General features: G+C 39.9%; 1 protein-coding gene across 1 annotated transcript in view; it reads left to right on the top strand.

Annotated features, from left to right (window-relative positions):
• The window catches only part of Usp34 (ubiquitin specific peptidase 34), a 299,630-nt gene that overhangs the window by 147,534 nt on the left and 127,220 nt on the right, over positions 1-24,876 (top strand). The window contains exons 30-34 of the mRNA XM_045147284.1: positions 4,348-4,473; positions 7,603-7,725; positions 7,859-7,942; positions 8,754-8,840; positions 18,215-18,415. Coding sequence (XP_045003219.1) covers positions 4,348-4,473; positions 7,603-7,725; positions 7,859-7,942; positions 8,754-8,840; positions 18,215-18,415 — 621 coding nt within the window. The remainder of the gene's footprint in view (positions 1-4,347; positions 4,474-7,602; positions 7,726-7,858; positions 7,943-8,753; positions 8,841-18,214; positions 18,416-24,876) is intronic.

The raw sequence follows: 24,876 nt of genomic DNA, 5'->3' as shown, positions 1-24,876 counted from the left end.
ATGCCTTTAGTGTCAGCACTCAGGAGGCAGAGGTAGGAGGATTACTATGAGTTTGAGGCCACCCTGAGAATACATTGTGGTTTCCAGGTCAACCTGGGTTAAAGGGACAACATTCCTTCGAACTCGTCTCCCTTGGCCTCCTCCCAAACACCTTTAAAGTGATCTTGATATAGCAGTCTAATTCTATTTTTTAAATTTTATTTTGATAAGAGAGAGAGAGAGAGAGAGAGTGTGTGTGTGTGTGTGAGAGAGAGTGAGAGAGGAAGAGAGAGAGAGGGGGGCGGGGGGAGAGAAACTAGACATGCCAGGGCTTCCAGCCATTACAAACGAACTCTAGATGCATGTGCCACCATGTGCATCTGGCTTACATGGGCTCTGGGGAGTTGAACCTGGGTCCTTAGGCTTTGCAGGCAAGTGCCTTAACCACTAAGCCATCTCCCCAGCCCTAAATCTTTTTTTTTTTTTTTTTGGAGAATGGGTCTCACTCTAGCCCAGACTGATCTGGAATTCAATATGTAGTCTCATGGTGGCCTCGAACTCATGGCGATCCTCCTACCTCTGCCTCCCGAGTGCTGGGATGAAAGGTGTGCACCACCACAATTGGCTTCAAATTCGTTTTTGTTTTGTTTGTTTCTTTTTTTTTTTTTTTAAACAATGTGCATGTGTGTGTCTGTCCTCTCTTCCTCCCTTTAAAATGTTTTTTAACTTTTTTTTTTATTTGAGAGTGAAAGAGGCATATAGATATTGAATGGGCAATGCCGGACGTGGTGGCACACACCTTTAATCCCACCACTCAGAAGGCAGAGGTAGGAGGATAGCCATGAGTTCGAGGCTACCCTGAGACTACATAGTGAATTCTAGATCAGCCTGGGTCAGCGAGACCCTCCCTCGAAAAACCATTGGGGGAAAAAAGAAAGAAAGAAAGAAATTGAATGGGTGCACCAGGGCCTTCAGCCACCGCAAACTAACTCCAGACACATTCAACACTTTGTGCATCTGGTGTGGGTGTTGGGAACTCATACCTCCGTCTTTTGGCTTTGCAAGCAAGTGCCTTAACTGGTAAGCCATCTTTCCAGCCCTTTAAAAAAAAAATTTTTCATTCATTCATAAGCAGAAAGAGAGAGAGGCAATGGGTGTTCCAAGCCCTCTTGTCATTGCAAATGAACAACACATTCATGAATCATTTTTTGTATCTGACTTTACATGGGTACTAAGGAATCAATTGCAAGCCATCAGGCTTTACAAGCAAGTACCTTTTTGTGTTTTTCATTCAAGGTAGGGATTTACTCTAGCCCAGGTTGTCTTGGAACTCGCTCTGTAGCCCAGTCTGGCCTTATACAGCGATCCTCCTACCTCTACCACCCAGTGCTGAGATTAAAGGTGTGCATCAGTCCCCAAGAAAGCACCTTTAACTGCTGAGCTATCTTTCTAGGCCATGATCCTTTTTATTACTGTTGTTCTTTGCTTGCTTGTTTGAGACAAGGTCTCACTGTGCAGGCCAGGCTGGCCCTTCGACTCCAACCTCCTGAGTCATAGGGTTACAGGAATATACCACCACACTCAGTATCACTCTCTTTTGGGGGGGGTGGAGGGGTCTGTTTCAAGGTAGGGTTTCACTCTAGCCCATGCTGGAATTCACTATGTAGTCTTAGGCTGGCTTTGACCTTACAGTGATCCTCCTTCCTCTGTCTTCCTAGTTCTAGGATTAAAGGCATTTGCCACCACACTTGATTTTATTTACATATATATGGAGAGAGAGAAACTTGTTTCATATTTATTTTTACTTCTCAAACTTTCACTGACCTTTTTTGGTAAAATATATGTATATATAATGTATTTGAGTCAAAATCCTCTTCCATCACTCTGTCTTGTCCTTCTTTCAGTATATCTTTTCCAGGGAACCCCTCTCTCTACAACCAGTCCCTCTTCTATTTTGGTTTGCTTTTGTGAGCCAGGGTTGTACTCTAGTCCAGGCTGACCTGGAACTTACTCATAGCTCAAGGTGGACTCAAACTCACAGTGATCATCCTCCTGAGTGCTAGGATTAAAGGCATGTTATACCATATACCACACTGAGTTAAGGGCCCAGTTAACTATGGATTGGAGTGAAGAGAGTAGTTAGGTTTTTCTGAAAAGTGAATGCCGTGTTTAAAAATCATGATCATAGTATAATTCAAACACTAGTACAGAAAAAGAGATTGTCACTTATGTTGCAAGGGAATCTTATATGATCTTTATTTTTCAGAAAATGGTTTACTATCATGGCAAGGCATAGCATCTTTTTCTGAAACAAAACATAGGCACTATTATAAAGAGAGCAAAGACCAAAGATCTTGATGACATGTACTTTTACTGTTTTAACAACCTTTGGTTGACCTGCAAGCCCCAGCAGTTCTCATCACATAACTGGGGTACAGATGTGCAGAGTCATGCCCAGCTGTTTACCAGGATGTTGGAGAATCAAACTTAGGGTGAACCAGGCCCTCTAAGTCCTCATGTTTGCTTGGGAAGTACTCTTACTCATTGAGCCATCTTTCCAACCTTCTTGTTTTATTATAACAGAATCATAAGTAATCCAGGCTGGCCTCAAAATCTTGTAGCTGATGCTGCCTTTGACTCCTGACTTTCCTGCTTCTACCTCCCCAGTGCTGGGAATATAGGCATGTACTACCACATCCAGTAATTTTATTTTGTTTTATGTATTTGTATTTTTAAATTTTCATTTTATTATTATTATCATTTTATTTTATTTTATTTTTTTGGATTTTCAAGCTAAGGTCTCACTCTAGCTCAGGCTGACCTGGAATTCACTATATAGTCTCAGGGAGGCCTTGAACTCACAGTGATCCTCCTATCTCTGTCTCCCAAGGGCTGGATTAAAGGCATGCACCACTATGCCCAGCTTTAGGAATTTTTTTTTCTTTGAGACAGGGTCTCACTCTGTAGCCCAGTCTTACCTTGAACTTCTAGACTCCTGCATGCTGCAATCTTATGGACATGTACTACTGTGGCCAGCTTTGCCACATTTTTATACATAACGGACTTGAGTATACACAGATGTTGGTGTATATATGGATCCCAGAATTCCACTGATGACAGCAGGATGACTGTATAGTAGCTTCATGAAATAATTATGTAGTTCTTTATAGACTTAGAGAATGTTTCTTTGGCATTTTTAATTGTGTGTTATGGTAGGGAATCATTATGATAGCATTAAAAGTAGTATAATAATAAATAGTGAAAAGTACCAATTGAGAGGGAGAAAGCATGCAATTTTGTATATACTTTTTGAAACTTCGGTTACCTTACTCTATCTTAGCATTGTACTCAACAAGATTCATTAAATCATACTGGTAAAAAGTAAGAGTTTTCAAAATAATTTTGCTTACCATTACTTTCTGCTCACACAAGAATTAATGGGGTGGGAGAGATGGCTCTGTAGTTAAGGCACTTGCCTGCAAAACCTATGGACCCAGGTTCAGTTCCCCAGTACCCACATAAGCCAAATGCACAAAGTGTCGCATGTGTCTGGAGTTTGTTTGCAGTGACTATTGGCCCTAGTGTGTCCATTCTCTCTCTGTCTGCTTCTCTCTCTCTCTCTCTCTCTCTCTCTCTCTCTCTCTCTAATAACTAAAAAAGTTTTTTTTCTCAATTTTTATTAACATTTTCCATGATTATAAAAAGTATCCCATGGTAATACCCCCCCCACTTCCCCTTTGAAATTCCATTCTCCATCATATCCCCTCCCCATCTCAATCAGTCTCTCTTTTATTTTGATGTCATGGTCTTTTCCTCCTCTTATGATGGTCTTGTGTATGTAGTGTCAGGCACTATGAGGTCATGGATATCCAGGCCATTTTATGTCTGGAGGGAGCACGTTGTACGGAGTCCTACCCTTCCTTTGGCTCTTACATTCTTTCCGCCACCTCTTCCGCAGTAGACCCTGAGCCTTGGGAGGTGTCTAAAAATTTTTTTTAAATAATTTAATTCACAAAGTGTTTGTTGTACCTAGAGTCATGATCTTTAGTGCACAAGTAGGAATCTTGAAATTTACGAAACACATAGTTTCACTTCTATTTGGAAAGTTTCCTGAGGAAAGTGATCAGACTAATTTAGAAAAATGGTTGTTAGACTTAAAATGTTGCTTCTACAGAACAGTTTTCTTCAAAAAAAAAAAAAGTATTTTCTTGAGCACGTTATATTTACCCTGTAACAAATGTTTAAATTTCAGATGTTTTCAAAAGTAAGGGTAGGAAGTCTGAGTGATTCTATGCAAAACTGTTGTTTTGAATGTAACTTTTAAATTTTTTTCTTGTGATGTATAAACCATTGATCTTATTTATGTAGAGCTTAAAGTGTGAAGAACTTCATCTTCATGCAGAAAATCTGTCTAGGCGAGTCTGGGAGTTGCTGATGCTTCTTCCTACTTGTCCTAACATGTTGATGGCATTCCAGAATATCTCAGATGAACAGGTGAGCCCTCAAAGTCTTTCTCCTCTCATTGACACTCAGTGTGTGCTGCTTTATGTTCCAACTAACAGTATAGGAAACCATCTCTATTTTATGTATTTATTTTTTGATTTTTGAGATATGGTCTTATGCTAGCCTTTGCTGACCCAAAATTCACTATGTAGTCTCAGGATAGCTCCGAATTTACTATTCGGATTTACTATTTACTATATTTATTTACTATATTCGAATTTACTATTTACTATATATAGTGTTGGGACTAAAGGCATGTGCCACCACACTTAGCTCATTTCTTTTTACACATGTGTGTGTCTGGGGGGGTCATGGAGGAGTGAGTATGTGAGAAAGTTTGGGCATGTAAGGGTGTACGAGACCTCTTGCCACTGTAAAATAACTCCAGAAACATGTGCTAGTTTGTGTATCTGGCTTTATATTGATACTCCGGCAATTGAACGTAGGCCAAAGACGTTGCAAGCAAGTACATTTAACTGTTTAACCAACTCCCCAGCCCAAAATCATCATTTGACTACTAACACACATATGCATAAACTCATTGCTAGCTTAATAGGTTTAATAGTTTTAGTTTAGGGTGGCTCAGCAGTCAATGGCGCTTGCTTACAAAATCTGAAAACCAGGATTTGATTCCCCAGTACCCACATAAAGCTAGATGCACGATGTGGAACATGTTCCTTTGCAGTTGCAGAGGCCTCTGGTATGCCCATACTCTGCCCCCCGACACGTGTATGTGTGTTTCTCTGTTGGGCTCAAATGAAATAATTTTTTTTTGAGGTACATTCTCATTCTTACCTAGTTTGACCTGGAGCTCACTCTGTAAGTTCCACATCTATCTCTTTCTCCCTAGTTTTGGGATTAAAGGCATATATATACCACCATGCCTGTCTTATGTTAGCTTCCCAATGCATGTGCCACCTTGTGCATCCAGGTTTACATGGGAATGAATGGGGTCCTTTGGTTTACAGCCAAGCACTTTAACTAATAAGCCATGTCTCCAGCCTGATTTTTAAAACATAAATTTGTTTATTTATTTACTGATTGATTTGTAAGCAGAGAGAGAGAAAACAGATGGGGAAGACAGATGGGATGCCAGTGCCTCTAGGTGCTGCAAACCAACTCCAGATGCATGTGCTGCATCTGGCTGACATGGGTTCTGGGGAGTCAAACTTGATATATATATTAAGTATATATATAGATAGATAGATATATGTATTTTTTTAAAAAATATTTTTATTTATTTACGAGAGAGTGAAAGAGCAAGACAGAAAGAGAGAGAGAATGGGCACGCCAGGGCCTCCAGCCACTGCAAAGGAACTCCATATGCATGCACCCCCTTGTGCATCTGGCTTACGTGGGTCCTGGAGAATTGAACTGGGATCCTTTGGATTTGCAAGGCAAACACCTTAACTGCTAAGCCATCACTCCAGCCCCTTATTTTAGAGGGAGGGAAAGAATGAGCATGCCAGTGTCTCTAGCGGCTGTAAGCAAACTCCAAATACATGTGCCACCTTGTGCATCTGGCTTACATGGGTCCTGAGGAATCAAACCTGGGCCCATAGGCTTCGTGGGCAACTACATTAACCTCTAAGCCATCTCCAGGCTCCCCCATTCCCCTGCTTTTTAAAGCAAATGCAGTAAAGTTTTTTTCATAAATACTGTATTGACATGGCATGTACCAGTTCTTGTTTGCATGCATATACAAAGTTACTGACAGAAATAGGGAAAGTAGGGCTGGAGGGATGGCTTAGGTTCGATTCCCCAGGACCCACATTAGCCAGATGTACAAGGGGTCACACAGGTCTGTAGTTCATTTGCAGTGGCTGGAGGCCCTGGTGCGCCTATTCTCTCTCTCTCTCTCTCTCTCTCTCTCTTTCTCCACCTCCCTCCCTCCCTCCCTCCCTCTCTATCCCTCTCCCTCTCCCTCTCCCTCTTTCTCTATTTCTCTCCCTCTTTCTCTGTCAAATAAATAAGTAAAAATAAAATATTTTTAATAAAAAGAAATAGGGAAAGTACAATAAAGAAATTTATTAATCATTTAATAACTTCCCCCTAGGATATCATTATCATTTTTTATAGTGTTATGTTTTGGATCTAGTAAGAATGCCTATACAGTGAACAATACTATTGAAAGGTACATAAGTTTTTCTGTGGAAATCCTTTGAATGAATGAATGCAAAAACAAATGTCCTGATAGTTTTTTATGGTTTAGAATATCTTCATATAAATTCAGAAAAAACCTAACTCAGCTGGTCACACACACCTTTAATCCCAGAACTCGGGAAGCAGAGGTAGGAAGATCGCCATGAGTTTGAGGTCACCCTGAGACTACATAGTGAATGCCAGGTCAGCCTGGTCCAGAGTGAGACCCTACCTCGAAAAACAAAAAATAAAACAAAAATTCAGATGACTTGGAGTTGAAATAGATTGGTTCTGAAAAATGATGCATAATGTCTCAGTACCTTTAGTAATAACATTTCAAAGTTGTACATTATGTGAGTAGCATTTCCTAAATTAGGAGTAAAAAGCGGCAGTATTTTAAATTGTAAATTTTCCCATGCTTCTGCTTTGTTTTGCTTTTGTGTGTTTGGGTGTGTATGTGTGAGATATATGCAAGTGGATGTGCCCCTGTAGCACCTATGCATTCACCTATGGTGGCCTGCTCTTTGTTTCTTTTGTCTGTTTTTATTTTGAGTAGAAGTCCCTTACTGATCCCAGAGCTTGCCTCTTTTCTTTTTTCCCCTCATGCTTACACAATCATTGGGTCTCTACTACTCTGTGGTACTTCAGGCTAGCATGTTGATTTGGGTTCTAGTGATTGGAAATCAGGTTCTTTCAGACGTTTTCAGGTAGTCATTACATGCCCAGAAAGCATATTTAACTTGGCAGCCCCTAAGCTGCTGTTTTTAAGTTTTTGTTTTACAAATGTAATGAATAATGTATGCTTAAGCATGTTTTTGTACCAGTTAAATTACTTACTTTCATACAGTTAAATGTTGTTATTTGCAATATTTGTGGCTTTTTCCCCGCTAGTGTTGATTACTATAGGTTTGGCAGGAAGGTTGAGTGTTCCTTTTGGAAGTTGTCTTAAGAAACTCGTGTTTGTTTTTGTACTTTAAGAGCCATGATGGACTTAATTGGAAAGAGCTTCTCAAAATAAAGAGTGCTCATAAGCTGTTGTATGCTCTGGAAATTATTGAAGCCCTAGGGAAACCTAACAGAAGAATCAGGAGAGAGTCAACGGTAATTACAGTTCCATTATTATCGTTACATGTTTGCATTTTTTGGAAAAGAATTGTGATAGTAGTATTGCTTAATATTGTAGAATAGTCTTTTAATCTGATATCTTTTCTGCTTTGTTTTTGCCATTCATTAGGGAAGTTACAGTGACCTTTATCCAGATTCTGATGACTCAAGTGAAGATCAAGTAGAAAATAGTAAAAATTCCTGGAGTTGCAAGGTTTGATCATACTTATTTTATAATATATTAAGAAGAATCTCTGTTAGTTGAAAAATTATGTTTTACTATAAATCATAATAATGCAAATTGATACCATTCAATGCCTTGCCACTTCTTCCTATTTTTAGCACTGCTCCCACACCCCATGCACACACATTGAACTCCTGTGTTAGGACATGCCAGAATTACATAAATACTGAAATACAAAAACATGTTTGTAGAGTTTGATAAATATCTTAGGAAGCCAGGAGTGGTGGTGCACACCTTTAATCCCAGAACTCGGGAGGCAGAGGTAGGAGGATTGCTGTGAGTTCCAGGCCACTCTGAGACTACAGAGTGAATTTCAGGTCAGCCTGAGCTACAGTGAGAACCTACCTTGCAGGCGGGCGGGGGTTTAGAAATCTTAGTAGGGGTTGGAGAGATGGCTCAGCAGTTGCTTCCAAAGCCTGATGGCCTGTGTTCATTTCCCCAGTACTCAAGTAAAGACAGTTGCAAAAAGTAGTGCATGTGCCTGGAGTTTGTTGTTGCAGCAGCAAGAGGCCCAGACACTCCCATATTTATATTATATTGTATTCTCTTTCTCTCTCTCTCCCCTCCCCCTTTAAATGAGTAAATAGAAATTAAAAAATACTTTAGAAAATCTTAGTAAAGACTTTTGAGGTCATTAGTTTATATAAAAGTTACTTTGGTGTGATATATAGAAAGTAATTTTCTAAATGAAACTTAAAATACATGCTTACTCATTGAATCAACAAGTGTTATGTCATGTAGCTGATTTTCTCTTAACCAATCTCCTCACAATTGCTTACAGTTTGTTACTGCGGGTGGCCTTCAGCAGTTACTAGAAATTTTTAATTCTGCAATTCTAGAGCCTAAAGATCAGGAATCATGGACTGTGGTAAGTGAAAGTAGTTTTAACTAATTATACTGATTGTCTTATTTGACTTTGATCAGTACAATTGTTGGTACATACTTAATTTTAATAAAATAGAGTAAGATATTAAAAAGTAAAAATACGAATTTGATAAACTAATGATATAAGTTATTCATAGCCGGGTGTCTTTAATTCCAGTACTTTGGAGGCAGAGTAGAAAGATCACTTTGAGTTGGAGGCTAGCCTAGGACTATAGGGTGAGTTTTAGGTCAGCTGTGATTAGAGTAAGACCATGTTTCAAAAAACACAAAACATGGGCTGGAGAGATGGCTTACCAGATATCGTGCTTACCTGTGAAGCCTAAGGACCCAGGTTTGACTCTCCAGATGTACAAGGTAGCACATGTGTCTAGAGTTTGTTTACAGTGGCTAGAGGCCCTGTCACACCCATTGTCTTTATCTCTGCCTCTTCTCTGTCTTTCAAATAAAATTAAAAAAAAAAAAAGGAAAGAAAGAAAGAAAAAGAAAACAAGGGCTGGAGAGGTGGCTTAGCGGTTAAGGCACTAACTTGCAAAGCCAATAGACCCATGTAAGCCAGATGTCTAAGGTGGCACATGCATCTGGTGTTCATTTGCATTGACTGGAGGCCACCCATTCGTCTCTCTCCCTCTTTCTGAAAATAATAATAATTATTATTAATAAAATAAGAACAGCTGGTGTGGTGGCACATACCTGTATTTCTAGCACTCGGGAGGCAAAGGTAGGAGGATCACCCTGAGTTTGAGGCCACCCTGAGACTACATAGTGAAATCCAGGTTAGCCTGGGCCAGAGTGAGACCTTACCTTGACAAACCAAAATAAATAAACAAAACAAAACAAAAAAATATTTGGATTGGAGAGATGGATAAACAGTTAAGAGTACTTCTTGTACCAGTATGAGGGTCTGAACAGGCTTGACACTGCAGAATTCAATTCCTCAAAACCCAAGGAAATATCTGGGCATGGCCATATGCTACATACTAAAACCTATCTCAGTTGTTAAAAGTAAAGAAAAAGTATTGTCCTTTGTGGGTTTTTTTTTTTTTTTTTTTTTTTTTTTTTTGGGTATTGAGTTGTTTTATGTTGGTAAAGATGGAACATAGTCCTTAAATATGCTAGGCAAACACTCTACCACAGAGCTACACCCCCATCCCTTACAATTCTTATAAGATAGAACTCACATATAGTAAAAATTGGTTTTTGATAATTTTGGTATTTGGATTCTGCCTTTGTCTTATGAACATTTGTGCACTTGAAAGTTTTCAGCTCATTTACTATGCTGTAGCAATACTTACTACTTTTAAAAAAGTTTTTATTAACAGTTTCCATAATTATGGAAAAAAGCCATGGTAATTCCCTCTCACACCATTTTCCTCCTGTCATATCCATCCTCCATCAAATCTCCTTCCTCTCTAAATCAGCTTCTCTTTTAATTTGTTTTATTTATTTTATATATATATATATATATATATATATATATATATATTTGTGAAGTAGGGTCTCACTCTGGTCCAGGCTGACCTGGAATTCACTATGTAGTCTCACAGTGGCCTTGAACTCATGGTGATCCTCCTACCTCTGCCTCCCGAGTGCTGAAATGGAAGGTGTATGCAACCATGCCTGGCTGGATTTTCTTAAGTTTTTAAAATATATATGTGTGTATATGTATGTATGTATGTATTTGTGTGTGTCTCTCTGTAATTGACAGCTTCTATACTTACAGACAGCAAACCATGGTATTTCCCTCCCCTTCCCTCCATTAGTCTCTTTTTTAATTTGATGTCATCTTTTTCTCCAGTTATGAGGGTCTTGTGTAGGTATTGCTAGGTACTGTGAGGTCATAGACATTGAGGCCAATTTCTGTCCAGACAGTTGTATGTAAGGAGTGGTACCCTTCCTTTGGCTAAGATTTTCCAAGTTTTGATAAAGCCAAATGTCTCTTCCTTTTGTGCTTGTGCTTTTTTCAAAACATTAACTCACTCATGGTTATAAGGATTTGTTATTATATTCTAAAATTTTTTTGGTTTTAGCTTTCACCTTTATGCCATTGGTCCATTTGAACTGAACTTGTATTCATGTAACAAATAATTAAAGGAAGTATTTTAGTTTTGCAAAAGTCTATACTTTGTGTAATCCTCAGGATATTCAAAAATATAGAATATTTTTATTAACCTTTGGAGTTGTAGCCTACTGTTTCATATTATTTTCTCCCTTTCTCCCAACAAACTAGCCTAAACTATTTGTTTATATTTTAATTTAATAAGAATTATCATATAACCAGTTGTGGTGGCCCATGGGTTTTGTCCCAGTACTTAGAAGGCAGAGGTAGAAGGATCGTCATGAGTTCGATGCCATCCTGAGACTATAGAGTGAATTCCAGGTCAGCCTGGGCTAGAGTGAAACGCTACCTCAAAATAATAATAATAATTATATAATTATGTTGGTATCATACGTACACTTTTCTTTTTTGTCTAGCCCAGGCTGACCTGGACTTCACTCTGTACTCTCAGGGAGCTTGAACTCATGGTGATTCTTGAGGTGCTGGGATTAAAGGCATCTGCCACCACGCCTAGCCCTGTGTTTGTTTTAATATGTTTTGGATGTTAATGAATAGGTATTTGTAGTTTGTGAGTTTTTATTTTTTAGCCACGCATAGTGGTGCATGCCTTTGATCCCAGCACTCAGGAGGCAGAAGTAAGAGGATTGCTGTGAATTTGACACCAACCGGAAACTACAATAGTGAATTCCAGGTCAGCCTGGGCTAGAGAGAGACCGTATTTTGAACCTCCACCCCTTGCCAAAAACAAAGCAGGTTTTATTTTTGAGTAAGGTATTTTTTGAATATCACATACCCCACCTTATCTACTCTTTTTGGTTTTTCAAGGTAGTCTTCTCTAGCCCAGGCTGGCCTGGAATTCTCTATGTAGTCTCAGGATGGCCTTGAACCCACTGTGATCCTCCTACCTCTGCCTCCTAATTGCCGGGATTAAAGGTGTGGACTACCACACCCAACTTGGATTGCTTATCTACTCTTCTGTTGCTGGACATTTGCCAGTTTGGGGTTATTACTAATACAGAATAATTTTGTTGTATCCATACATTTTTGTTTCTCTTTGGGTAAGTGCCAGATAATGAAATTACTAAGTAATATTTTATCTTTGATTTTTTAAAAAATATACATACTAGCTGTAATGTAACTTTTAAAAATTTATTTAAGAGAGGATGGGCACACCAGGGCCTTCAGCTGCTGCAAACAAACTGCAGACACATGTGCCACCCCCCTGTGCATCTGGCTTATGTAGTTCCTTGGTCCTTTGGCTTTGCAGACACATGCATTTGCTGCTAAGACATCTCTCCAGCCCTGTAACTTTAAATATATTAGAAAACTAACAAATTCTTTTCCAAAGAAGCTCTACCATATGAGAATCTCAATCCACAACATTTTTATCATTAGTTGCTTTGGTTAGGAGCCTTTCGGGAGCTTGTTGTACCTCAATTGTAGAGTATTTTCTTATCATATATTACTTTCATTCCTGAAAACCACAAAATGAAGCTGTTCTTTGTTGTGATTGTATAGTATTTTCTTGTGATCCTTCAGTGGCTCTTGCCTTAGTGATGGTTTTCATCTTTTCCTTGATTTGCTGCTACCTCTTTTAGAAAATTTGCTGTTATGGCGTGTTAATGTAGAGTTGTATGACTTTGTTTTTCCTTTTTTTCACATATACACAAAGGGGCTATATATAATGTCTGTGGATTGCATTTACATTGTATTGACGGGGTTTTTTATTTAATTTAAGGTTTAGTTTTGTAGTCCAGGCTGCCATTGAACAATTTTCTTAATTTATTCTTTGATAATTTTATGTATTCATCTAATGATTTTGGTCACATTCACCACCTCCCCCACCTTCTCTTGACTCCCTCCCATTTGTGACTAACATTTTATTCTGAACTAGTTCCCCTTATACTTTAATGGTATGGCGGGGGGAGTGCTTAGTGGTTAAGGAACTTGCCTGCAAACCCTAAGGACCTACGTTCAATTTCCCAGAAGCCATGTAAGCCAGATGCACATGGTGGCGCATGCATCTGAAATTCGTTTGCAGTGGCTGGAGGCCCTAGCATACTAATTCATCCATATTTCCCTCTCCCTAAGAAAATAAATAAAAGTAAAATATTAAAAAAATAAAGCTGAGAAATCAGCAAGTTTTGACTAGCAGTAACCACCACCCAGTGCAGAAAGAAGCTTCTTTGACCAAAACTGTGTATAGCACTTAACCATGAGCATAAACATAAATATTTAGAAGGTAGTTTTACAGGCACATGCTTATTTAGCAAAATAACAGCTTCTCTCCTGGGACCTATGACTTAACTTACCCTAGCCATGGACTTTTGACCAGATATATAGTACCAAGCACGAGATTCCTTCACAGATCTATTTCAAAAATTCAGTCAGGCCGGGCGTGGTGGCACATGCCTTTAATCCCAGCACTTGGGAGGCAGAGGTAGGAGGATGCTGTGAGTTCAAGGCCACCCTGAGCTAGAGTGAAACCCTATCTCGATAAACAACAACAACAACAAAAATCAGTCAGAAACTTGTTGGTTATCCCCATAACAAGTCAATGCCACTGTTTCACCAAGAGGTATATTTTGCCTGGCAGGCACTCTGTATATGTAGTATATATGGTCTGAAGCTCCATAAGTCTATTGGTGATTTTTCTCTCTGAGCAGCCTGCATCTTAGGGGAGTCTGAATGCTGTCTAGGAAGGAGGAAGTTTCTAGTTCACTTATATTTTGATTTTTCTATCTTAAGCCGTAGGGCCTTACCATATAGTTCTAGTTGCCAGCCAAGAGCACTGGCAATAGCCTGCTTTATTCTGAAGGCCTCAGACCAGGGTCCTCTCTAACTAACAACTTATAGAGGGGTATCCCATCCCTGACACTTGGATTTTCCTTTAATAATTTATGACTTCTTGGAGCAGCATTATTCCATCTATGAAAAATAATACTTTTTTTGTGGTTGGGGAGAGTTACATTTTTGAATCAGGTTACAAAGAACTAGATTTTCACAGGGCATGATGGCTCGTGCCTTTAATCCTAGCACTCAGGAGGCAGAGAGGTAGAAGGTAGTGAGTTCAAGGCCACCCTAAGACTACATAGTGAATTCCAGGTCAGCCTATGCTAGTGTGAGACCTACGTCAAAAAAAGGAAAAAATAGTAGATTTCCATGTAACTTTTTCAAACATCCTTAGTTCCTACCCCTTCTCTTCTCAATCCTCCTCTACTCTCTCCCCTCTTGGTTGTTTGCTTGTTTGTTTGTTTATTTGAGAGCGACAGACACAGAGAGAAAGACAGATAGAGGGAGAGAGAGAGAATGGGCGCACCAGGGCTTCCAGCCTCTGCAAACGAACTCCAGACGCGTGCGCCCCCTTGTGCATCTGGCTAACGTGGGACCTAGGGAACTGAGCCTTGAACCAGGGTCCTTAGGCTTCACAGGCAAGCGCTTAACCGCTAAGCCATCTCTCCAGCCCTCTCCCCTCTTGTTTTTGAGATAGGGTCTCCCTCTAGTCCAGGTTGACCTGGATCTTACACTGTATTCTCAGACTGGCCTCAACCCAACAGTGATCCTCCTACCTCTGCCTCCAGAGTGCTGGAATTAAAGGTGTGCGCCGCCATGCCCAGTTCCCAATCCTTCCCCCTCTTCCTGCTTAAACCTTCTCCTTCCAGCTGTGCCTCCTCCTTTCATATTACATGTGTTCTATTTGCCCCTAGCCCAACACTTCTTGGCCTTAAACTTTTATCCTTCTGCCTTAACCTCCTGTGTGTTGGGAACCACCATGCTTGTCTTGGCATCTTTAACCTTTTTTTTTCCCCACCCAGGTAAGGTTTCACTTTAGTCTAGGCTGACCTGGTATTTACTATGTAGTCTCAGGGTGGCCTTGAAATCACAGTGATCCTGTCTCTGCCTCTGGAGTGCTGGGATTAAAGGCATGGGCCACCACACCCAGCCTCTTTACCTTATTTTATTTTATTTTTTTTATATATTTATTGAGGTAGGGGCTCACTTTAGCCCAAGCTGCCCTGGAGCTCATCTTTAGTCCCAGGTTGGCCTTGTACTCACAGCAATTCTACTGCCTCTGGAGTGCGGAGTGCTGGGATTAAAAGTGTGTGCCACAGTGCATGGCTTGTCTTGGCATCTTTTTTTAAAAAATTATTTATTTATTTATTTCAGAGCGACAGACACAGGGAGAAAGACAGATAGAGGGAGAGAGAGAGAATGGGCGCGCCAGGGCTTCCAGCCTCTGCAAACGAACTCCAGACGCATGCGCCCCCTTGTGCATCTGGCTAACGTGGGACCTGGGGAACCGAGCCGGGGTCCTTAGGCTTCATAGGCAAGCGCTTAACCGCTAAGCCAACTCTCCAGCCCGTCTTGGCATCTTTTAAGAGAAGTTTAATGAATTTTATTGAAATTTTTGATCTATAAGAGATATCATTTTAACTTCATGAAAATTTTGTCCCTATATTTTCTTATATGTTTTATAGTTCTCATTGACATTTACTTTTTGGTTTTTTTGAGGTATGGTCTCACTGACCTGGAATTCACCATGTAGTCTCAGGGTGGCCTCAAACTCTTGGTGATCCTCCTGCCTCTGCCTCCCAAATGCTAGGATTAAAGGTGTGTGCCACCATGCCGGGCAACATTTAGTTTTATTATTATTATTATTATGGTATTTTTCTTTTAAAATATTTAATGTATTTGTTTATTTATTTATTTATTTATTGCTTTTTCGAGGTAGGGTCTCACTCTAGCTCAGGCTGACCTGGAAATCACTCTGTAGTCTCAGGGCGGCCTCAAATTTATGGCAGTCCTCCTACCTCTGCCTCCTGAGTGCTGGGATTAAAGGCATGCACCACCACGCCCAGCCTATTTATTTGTTTATTTATGAGAGAGAGATAATGAGTGCACCAGGTCCTCTAGTCACTGCAAATGAACTCTAGACGCATGTGCCACCTTGTACATCTGGGTTTAAGTGGGTATTGGGGAATCGAGCCCAGGTCATTAGGTTGTACATGCATGCCCCTTAACTGCTGAGCCATCTCTCTAGCCCTGGCATTTACAGTTGAGATTGGTATATTATTTTTTTAAGTTTATTTTTGTTTATTTTTATTTATTTATTTGAGAGCAACAGACACAGAGAGAATGGGCATCCCTGGGCCTCCACCCACTGCAAATGCATCTGTCTTAACATGAGTCCTAGGGAATCAAACCTCAAACTGGGTTCCTTAGGCTCCACAGGCAAGTGCTTAACCGCTAAACCCTTCTTCTTCTTTTTTTTTTTTAATAGTTATCCAACTATTTTCCAGGCACCATTTGTTGAATTATCTTGATGAGTTTTTTTTTGTTTTGTTTTTTTTTAACTGGTTTTTCAAGTTAAGGTCTCACTCTAGCTCAGGCTGACCTGGAATTCACTATGTAGTCTCAGGGTGGTCTCTTAACTCATGGTGATCCTCCTACCTCTGCCTCCCAAGTGCTGGGATTAAAGGCGTGTACCACCACACCTGGCTATCTTGATGAGTTTTTGAAATTTATTCAAATGATGCTTTGTTGTAAGACAGATTCTGTTCCCTGGTAGTTGTATTGCTTTCCTATTTGCCACTGGAATCAGAACAGGTGACCAAGGCTTTAATATAGCTAAATCTCTCAAACTCTCAAGTTATACATAACTAGTATTCTAATTTTTTTCTAGGGTAGTGTCTTACTCTAGCCTACTCTATAGTCTTAGGTTGGCTTTGAACTCACAGCAATACTCCTGCCCCTGTTTCCTGAGTGCTGGGATTAAAGGCATGTACTACTGATATTCTAATTATTTAAAGAAAAAGCTTTTTGTTACTAGAACTTAAAATTAATTGTACATTATATTTTTTATCTTTTTTTAAAATGTGGTTTATTTATTTGAGAGCGACAGGCAGAGAGAAAGAGGCAGATAGAGAGAAAATGGGCGTGCCATGGCTTCCAGTGCAAATGAACTCCAGATGCTTGCGCCACCTTGTGCAGCTGTCTTACATGGGTCCTGGGGAATTGAACCTGGGTCCTTATGCTTTGTAGGCAAGCACCTTAACCACTAAGCCATCTCTCTAGCCCAACAATTTTGTTTCTTAGTGATTATTAGTGATGAGTAGATTATATCCCTGTTATCATTCTTTTTTACTTATTTATTTTGTTTTTTTTTTTAATTTTTTTTGTTCAGTTTTAGTTATTTAAGAGCGACAGAGAGAAAGAAAGAGGCAGATAGAGAGGGAGAGAGAATGGGCGCACCAGGGCCTTCAGCCACTGCAAACGAACTCCAGACGCGTGTGCCCTCTTGTGCATCTGGCTTATGTGGGTCCTAGGGAATCAAGCCTCGAACCAGGGTCCTTAGGCTACATAGGCAAACGCTTAACTGCTAAGCCATCTCTTCAGCCCTATTTATTTTGTTTTTTCATGGTAGGCTCTTGCTGTGGTCCAGCCTGCCCTGGAATTCACTATGTGTTTTCAGGATGGCCTTGAACTCTTGGGGATCCTCCTATCTCTGCCTCCCAAGTGCTGGGGTTAAAAGGGTGCAGCAGCACTCTTGGCCCATTCTTTTCTTTTTTTCTTTTTCAATATTTTATATATTTATTTACTTGAGAGAGCGATAGAGGGAGAAAGGGAGGGGAGAGCATGCCAGGGCCATTGCATACCTACTCTGGATTAATATGCCATCTTGTGTGTCCATCCTTATATGGTTTCTTGTGAACTGAGCCTGGGTCTTTTGGCTTTGCCTAAATGCCTTAACCACAAAGCCATCTCTCTAGCCCCCTGTTATCATTCTTAATAATTTTGTAAAATTGTATGCATTATGTGAAGCATATTTTCAGAAAAATCCTGTGTATACAATTTAATAAAATTTAATAAATTTTGCCGGGTGTGGTGGCACATGCCTTTAATCCCAGCACTCAGGAGGCAGAGGTAGGAGGATCGCTGTGAGTTCAAGGCCACCCTGAAACTACATAGTGAATTCCAGGAGAGCGTGAGCTAGATTGAAACTCTGAGAAACCAAAACATAAAAATAATAAAATAAATAAAAAATAAATTTAATAAAATAAAATGTTACGAAAAAAGTGAAGATGTCATTTTCATCTCATTGTTTACACCCTCTTACTTATTTAGATTTTTTAAATGTAAAATTGCATTCTTTTAGCCATAATATTTGAATAGCAAAATTTTTGCAGCACATTTAGTACTTGCCATAATTGTTTCTCTTTTTGGCTTTTTAATTTTAAAATTATACTGGCCAAAACATATTACTGAAAATAGAGAAGTGACATTTTTTTTCTCATCCACAGTGGCAGCTAGACTGTCTTGCTTGCTTGCTGAAATTAATCTGCCAGTTTGCAGTAGATCCATCTGATTTGGATTTAGCTTATCATGATGTCTTTGCCTGGTCTGGTATAGCAGAAAGCCACAGAAAAAGAACCTGGCCTGGCAAATCAAGGAAGGCTGCTGGTGATCATGCCAAGGGTCTTCATATACCACGATTAACAGAGGTAAAGTATAGAAAATTACATTAAACTGTACTGATGAATTTCACTTATGTTTTGAGAAAGCTCATGTTTTTTGTTTTCGTAAAGTAAACATTAAGGCATAAGAAATACTATTCTAGCACCTGCATTTATGCCCTGATTTAAAGTAACAGTGATGTATTGATAATGATTTTCAGTGCATCATTTAAGAGGAAGGCCATTGTAATGCAATTTTAATGTTGTCTGACCTTTGGGTTTCATTTACTTAAGCTTACTAATTTGCATTCTGAGTATATTAGGATCCATGGAAGAAAGTAGAAACTATAGTAGGTTTTTAGTACAGGAAAGTTAAAATTAGGAATCTGATTTTACATTAGTGGTTTAAGTGCTAAAAAATCTAAAAGGAAGTCGTGAAGTAACCCAGATGAGGTTCACTGTTCCTAGAGCTTTAATAATATAGTGAGTGTTAGAGTTATTAAGCACTCAGAAGACTTATAGAACAGATCGTGTTGAACTGGATGTAGGCCTTTGAATTCAAAAGGTTTTGCTTAGCTGCTGCTTGATTTTCAATAGACCTGATAAACTCTTGTAAATAGTAGGAGAGCTTGAAAAACTGAAAGCCAGCTAGGTATTGGTAGTTTAACACCTTTAATCCCTGCACTCAGTAATAGGCTTAAGTAGAAAAATAGCTGTAAGTTCAAGATCAGCCAGGGGCTACAGAGTGAGGGTCAGTCTGAAATAGAGTGAGACCCTTCCTTAACAACAACAGCAACAAAAAACCGATGGCTGAATCCAGCTGCCCCTTAGATAAACCACCTGTGGAACAATGCTGAGAAAAAAAAATATGTATCAAGGAAGCAAACTACATAGTGCCCAGTTTCTAAGAATCTAACAGGAAGTCCCATTGCCAAGGGAAGAATATTGTTTGTGATACGCTGGACTTAACAGTCTACTGAAAGCATATAAGGTGTTTGAATTTAGAGATATTAAGTAAAGAGCTTTGTCACCACATACAGCAATAAAAATGGAGTTTAATTTGATTGATTTCTTTGTTTATGAATTAGGTAATTGCTTTCCAGCATCAGTCTCCCATGACTGGGGAAGTAAAGTGAGATGAAGATGAGTTTTTACTGAAATGTTTTTCTTATTCCATATCTTTTTTTTGTTTGTTTGTTTAATTTTTATTTATTTATTTTAGAGGGACACAGAGAAGAAGCAGATAGATAAAGAGAATGGTCTCCAGCCATTGTAAATGAACTCTAGACACATGTACCACCTTGTGCAACTGGCTTATGTGTGGGTACTGGGGAATTGAGCCTTGAACTGGGGTCCTTAGGCTTCACAGGCAAGCACTTAACTGCTAAGCCATCTCTCCAGCCGCCCCTTTTTTTCCCTCTTATTTTTTTGAGGTAGTATTTCATTCTAGCCCAGGCTGACCTGGAATTCACTGTGTAGTCTCAGGGTGGTCTCTAACTTATGGTGATGCTCCTACCTCTGCCTCCCCAGTGCTGGGATTAAATGTGTGTGCCATCATGCCTGGCTTAATTCATAATCTTTATTTTTTATTTTTTTATTCACTTGAGAGTGAGAGAAAAAGCCAGAGAGAAAGAAGTGGGCACGTCAGGGCCTGTAGCCACTGCAAATGAACTACATTGTGTGTGCCACCTTGTGCTCTGGACTTTACATGAGTACTGAGGAATGGAACTTCAGTCTTAAGCTTTGCAGGCAAGCACCGTAACCACTGACCCATCTCTAGCCCCCCATAACCTTTTGAGAAGAGACCTTCACACCTCATACACAAAGCTAATTAATTGCTACTGATAGATTGAATATGGTGGTGAACATAGCATTTGTGTAAATTTTTTTGTTATAATCAACCATCCATGCTATAATCACTCAAATTCTGATTCTTTTTTTTTTTTAATTTATTTATTTATTTGAGAGCGACAGACACAGAGAGAACGACAGATATAGGGAGAGAGAGAGAATGGGCGCGCCAGGGCTTCCAGCCTCTGCAAACGAACTCCAGATGCGTGCGCCCCCTTGTGCATCTGGCTAATGTGGGACCTGGGGAACCGAGCCTCGAACCGGGGTCCTTAGGCTTCACAGGCAAGCGCTTAACCGCTAAGCCATCTCTCCAGCCCAAATTCTGATTCTTTAACCTGCTTAGTAATTTCAATGCTTATTGATATTTATTAGTGACTTGAGATTTCAATAATATATACAGGTATTGGCATAAAGACATTTATGAAGCTTTTGAAATACATGCAGCTACTCAGTCATTAAAAATAACACACGGGGCCGGGCGTGGTGGCGCACGCCTTTAATCCCAGCACTCGGGAGGCAGAGGTAGGAGGATCGCCATGAGTTCAAGGCCACCCTGAGATGACAGAGTTAATTCCAGGTCAGCCTGGACCAGAGTGAGACCCTACCTCGAAAAACCAAAAAAAAAAAAATAAAAAAAAAAAAAATAACACACGGGCTGGAGAGATGGCTTAGCGCTTAGTTTGCCTATGAAGCCTAAGGACCCCAGTTTGAGGCTCAATTCCCCAGGACTCAAACATTAGCCAGATGTACAAGGGGACACACGCATCTGGAGTTCGTTTGCAGTGCCTGGAGGCGCTGGCGCACCCATTCTTTCCATCTCTGCCTCTTTCTTTCTCTCTTTGTTGCTCTCAAATAAATTAAAAAATAAATAAATAACACCTGAGCTGGGCGTGGTGGCGCATGCATTTAATCCCAGCAGAGGTAGAAGGATTGCTGTGAGTTCGAGGCCATCCTGTGATTCCATAGTGAATTCCAGGTCAGCCTGGACTAGAGTGAGACCCTACCTCGAAAAACCCCCAAAAAATAAAAATAAAAAAACACATGATAGCCCAGGCATGGTGACACACAGTTTTAATTCCAGCACTCAGAAGGCTGTGAGTTTGAGGCTAACCTCAGACTACATAGTGAATTCCAGGTAAGCCTTGGCTAGAGTGAGACTCTACCTTGAAAATGAGAAAAACAACACTTAGTATGTAAACGAGCCTTCTGTACAGGATCCTGTCATTAATACCATTACATTTACCTTGTTGGAACTTTTTTATGTACATGGCACTATTTTAGCTATTCCATAGTTAGAAAAAGATTTCATGAGTGGGGGTGGGGTGTAGTGTAGTGAATTGGCATGCCAGGGCCTCTAGCCACTGAATTGAACATCTGTGCCACCTTATGCACATGTATCACTTGTGTGTCTAGGTTACATGGCTTCTAATGAGTCAAATCTGGGTCCTTAGGCTTTGTAGGCAAATGCCATAACTGGTAAGCCATCTCCTCAGCCCTTGAAAAAAAATTTGTGTGTGTGTGTGTGTACGCGCGAGCGTGCGTCCATGCATGCCTGCACCCACATCCAACCACGTGTCTTGTCAGTGCAAATAAATTTCAGACATGTGGCTACTTTTACATCTGCCTTTACTTGGTTATTGGGGAATCAAACTGGAGTGAATAGCCTTTGCAAGTAAGTATGTTTAACTGCTAGGCCATCTCCCTAATCCCTACTGTGTTTTTTACCTTTGTGCATTTTTCAGAATAACTGTAGCTTAGTGTCTATAGCCAAGCTGTTTGCATGTAAAAATCTTAGTAGCATAAATTGTTGGGTTTTTTTCTTTCTTTTTTTCTTTTCTTTTTTTTTTTTTTTTTTTTTAACGTAGGGTCTCATACTAATCCAGGTTGACCTGTAATTCACTATGTAGTATTAGGGTGGCCTTGAACTCACAGCAGTCTTACTGCCTCTGCCTCCCGAATGCTAGGTTTAAAGCATGTACTACCACGCCAGGCTGGTAGCATAAATTTTGGAGACCAAGTGAGGAGGGGGAGGGAGAGGGAAAGAATTGGCGCCCCAGGGCCTCCAGCTGCTGTAATTGAACTCCAGATGCATGTGCCACCTTGTGTGCATGCACCACCTTGTGTCTTTGGCTTACATGGGATCTTGGGAGTCAAACATAGGTCCTTAGGCTTTGCAAGCAAGGGTCTTAACTGCTAAGCCATCTCTACAGCCCTCATCTAATTTTTTTAAAGATACTTTATTTATTTAATTATTTATTTATTTGAGAGAGAATAGAGACGGTGCCCCACTGCAAGCAAACTCCAGATGCATGCATCACTTTGTGCATTTGGTTTTATGTGCATCTAGGGAATCAAACCTAAGCCACCATGCTTTGCAAGCAAGTGCCTTCAACTACTGAGCCATCTCAATTTAAGATATTGTATAGTTTTTGCATTTTTTCCCCCCAGAAATTCCACTTGATTTGTCCATTTCCTGTCACAGTGCTGCCAAGTATGCAGATAATCGTTGATCGCCTTATACTTTGTTATTTTGGGGCCATGATGTTCGCCATGCTTCTTAAAGATAGTCTAGCAGGTGTTGAGAAATGTCCCACATACTTGATAGCTATAGCTTTGAAGCTATTATGTAGATTTTATATCACTTATTATTCCACAAATCTGAGGTCTTTTTTGATTGGTTTCTGCTTTATTCTCTCTCTCTCTCTCTCTCTCTTTTTTTTTTTTTTGTTTAGGTTAGTTTCTGTTGCTATTCTATCTTAAAGTAGTAATAATCAGAAGATCCTCTCTACTCAAGTTGGTCTTTGTGTTGTTTTCAGTGTGCTCTTACAAACTCTTTTTCTTAAGGTATTTGTTTGAGAGGGAGAGAGGGAGCTAAACATATAGAGAAAATGGGCACACCAGGGCCTCCAGCCACTGCAAATGAACTTCAGATGCATGTGCCACCTTGTGTATCTGGCTTATGTGGGTCCTGTGGAATGGAACCTTGAACCGGGGTCTTTAGGCTTCATAGGCAAGTGCCTTCACCACTTAGCCATCTTTCCAGCCCCCCTCTTATAATTTCTTCTTTTTTTTTTAATATTTTTTGTTCATTTTTTATTTATTTGAGAGCGACAGACACAGAGAGAAAGACAGAGGGAGAGAGAGAGAATGGGCGAGCCAGGGCTTCCAGCCACTGCAAACGAACTCCAGACACGTGCACCCCCTTGTGCATCTGGCTAACGTGGGACCTGGGGAACCGAGCCTCGAACCGGGGTCCTTAGGCTTCACAGGCACGCGCTTAACCGCTAAGCTATCTCTCCAGCCCTATAATTTCTTATAGAAGCCGTACTTCACTTCATGTTTTTTATTATTCAGTTGTTGGGTTTTCATTGTCTTTCCATTTCGCTTATATTTTCTTTCTTTTTTTTTTTTTTTTTTTTTTTTAGGTAGGGTCTTGCTCTGGTCCAGGCTGACCAGGAATTAACTCTGTAGTCTCAGGGTGGCCTTGAACTCAGGGCAATCCTCCTACCTCTGCCTCCCAAGTGCTGGAATTAAAGGCATATGCCACCACGCCCGGCTCCATTTAGCTTAGATTTTTCTTACTTCACTTATCTATGACATGGTTTTCTTTTTTTTCTGAAATGTAGTTTTAATGCACCCTTTCAAATCTTGTCTACAGATTCCAGCACTTTACCATTTCAGATTCATTGTTTGCTACATTTTTATTTAAACCCCAAGTCATACTTTATATTTCTCTGTGAGTTTAATAATTAACTATCATAAACTGCATTTAAACTTTTTTTATTTTATTTTTCAAGGTAGGGTCTCATTCTGGTCCAGACTGACCTGGAATTAACTATGTAGTCTCAGGGGGCACCTCAAACTCCCACCAATCCTCCTACCTCTGCCTCCCAAGTGCTGGGATTAAAGTCATGTGTCACCATGAACTGTATGTTTTAATTTCTTTTCTTGGTAGGTGTGACCCAGTGAATCTTTTTCACTTTCCACCTCTTCTAGCTCCTCTTAGCCCTACCTGTTGCTGTCTGTGAAATAACTGCTCTTTACATTATCTATACAACAAATTCTCCTCTTTGAAATCAATTAATTTTAATATATTGATAGTAAGAAAGAGCACTAGTGTATTTACTGTTACTCATTATTATATTTGTATCTCTAAATGTCTTGTAAATTACTTCCATATCATATCCTCATCAACTACCTTTCTAGAAACTTGCTTGATTCTGCCAGGAACAATTTGGTTGTTGGGCCAGTCACTGTTTTAACACATTGTATACACTTGTGCTAATCTGGTTTTTGCACCCCCCTGCTCCTGTGGAGGAACATTGCCAAAGCAACAGTTCTGCACAGAGACTGGGCACCATCCTACTGAAGGGATTCATCAATTAGTTATTAAACTGTTTTTTCACAGTATAGGGTTGAAGAGCTAGAATGTAGAGGCTAAGTTAGCATAATACTAGGATATATGTTAACAAATTGTGTTGAACCTCAGAATCATATGTGTGCATGCAAGTATAGGCACATGTTGGTGGAAGGCACATGTTGGTGGACTGCTTCTTATGGGTCATTCCACACCTTCTACCTTATTTAAGGCAGGGTCTCTTGTTCATCATTCCAGGTTTGGTAGCCCAGAACCTTCTGGAAGATTTTGTTGTTTCTGC

The sequence above is a fragment of the Jaculus jaculus genome, chromosome 4, assembly GCF_020740685.1.
Source record: "Jaculus jaculus isolate mJacJac1 chromosome 4, mJacJac1.mat.Y.cur, whole genome shotgun sequence".
NCBI classification, from domain to species: Eukaryota; Metazoa; Chordata; class Mammalia; order Rodentia; family Dipodidae; genus Jaculus; species Jaculus jaculus.
This window is presented reverse-complemented; position numbering and strand designations above follow the sequence as displayed.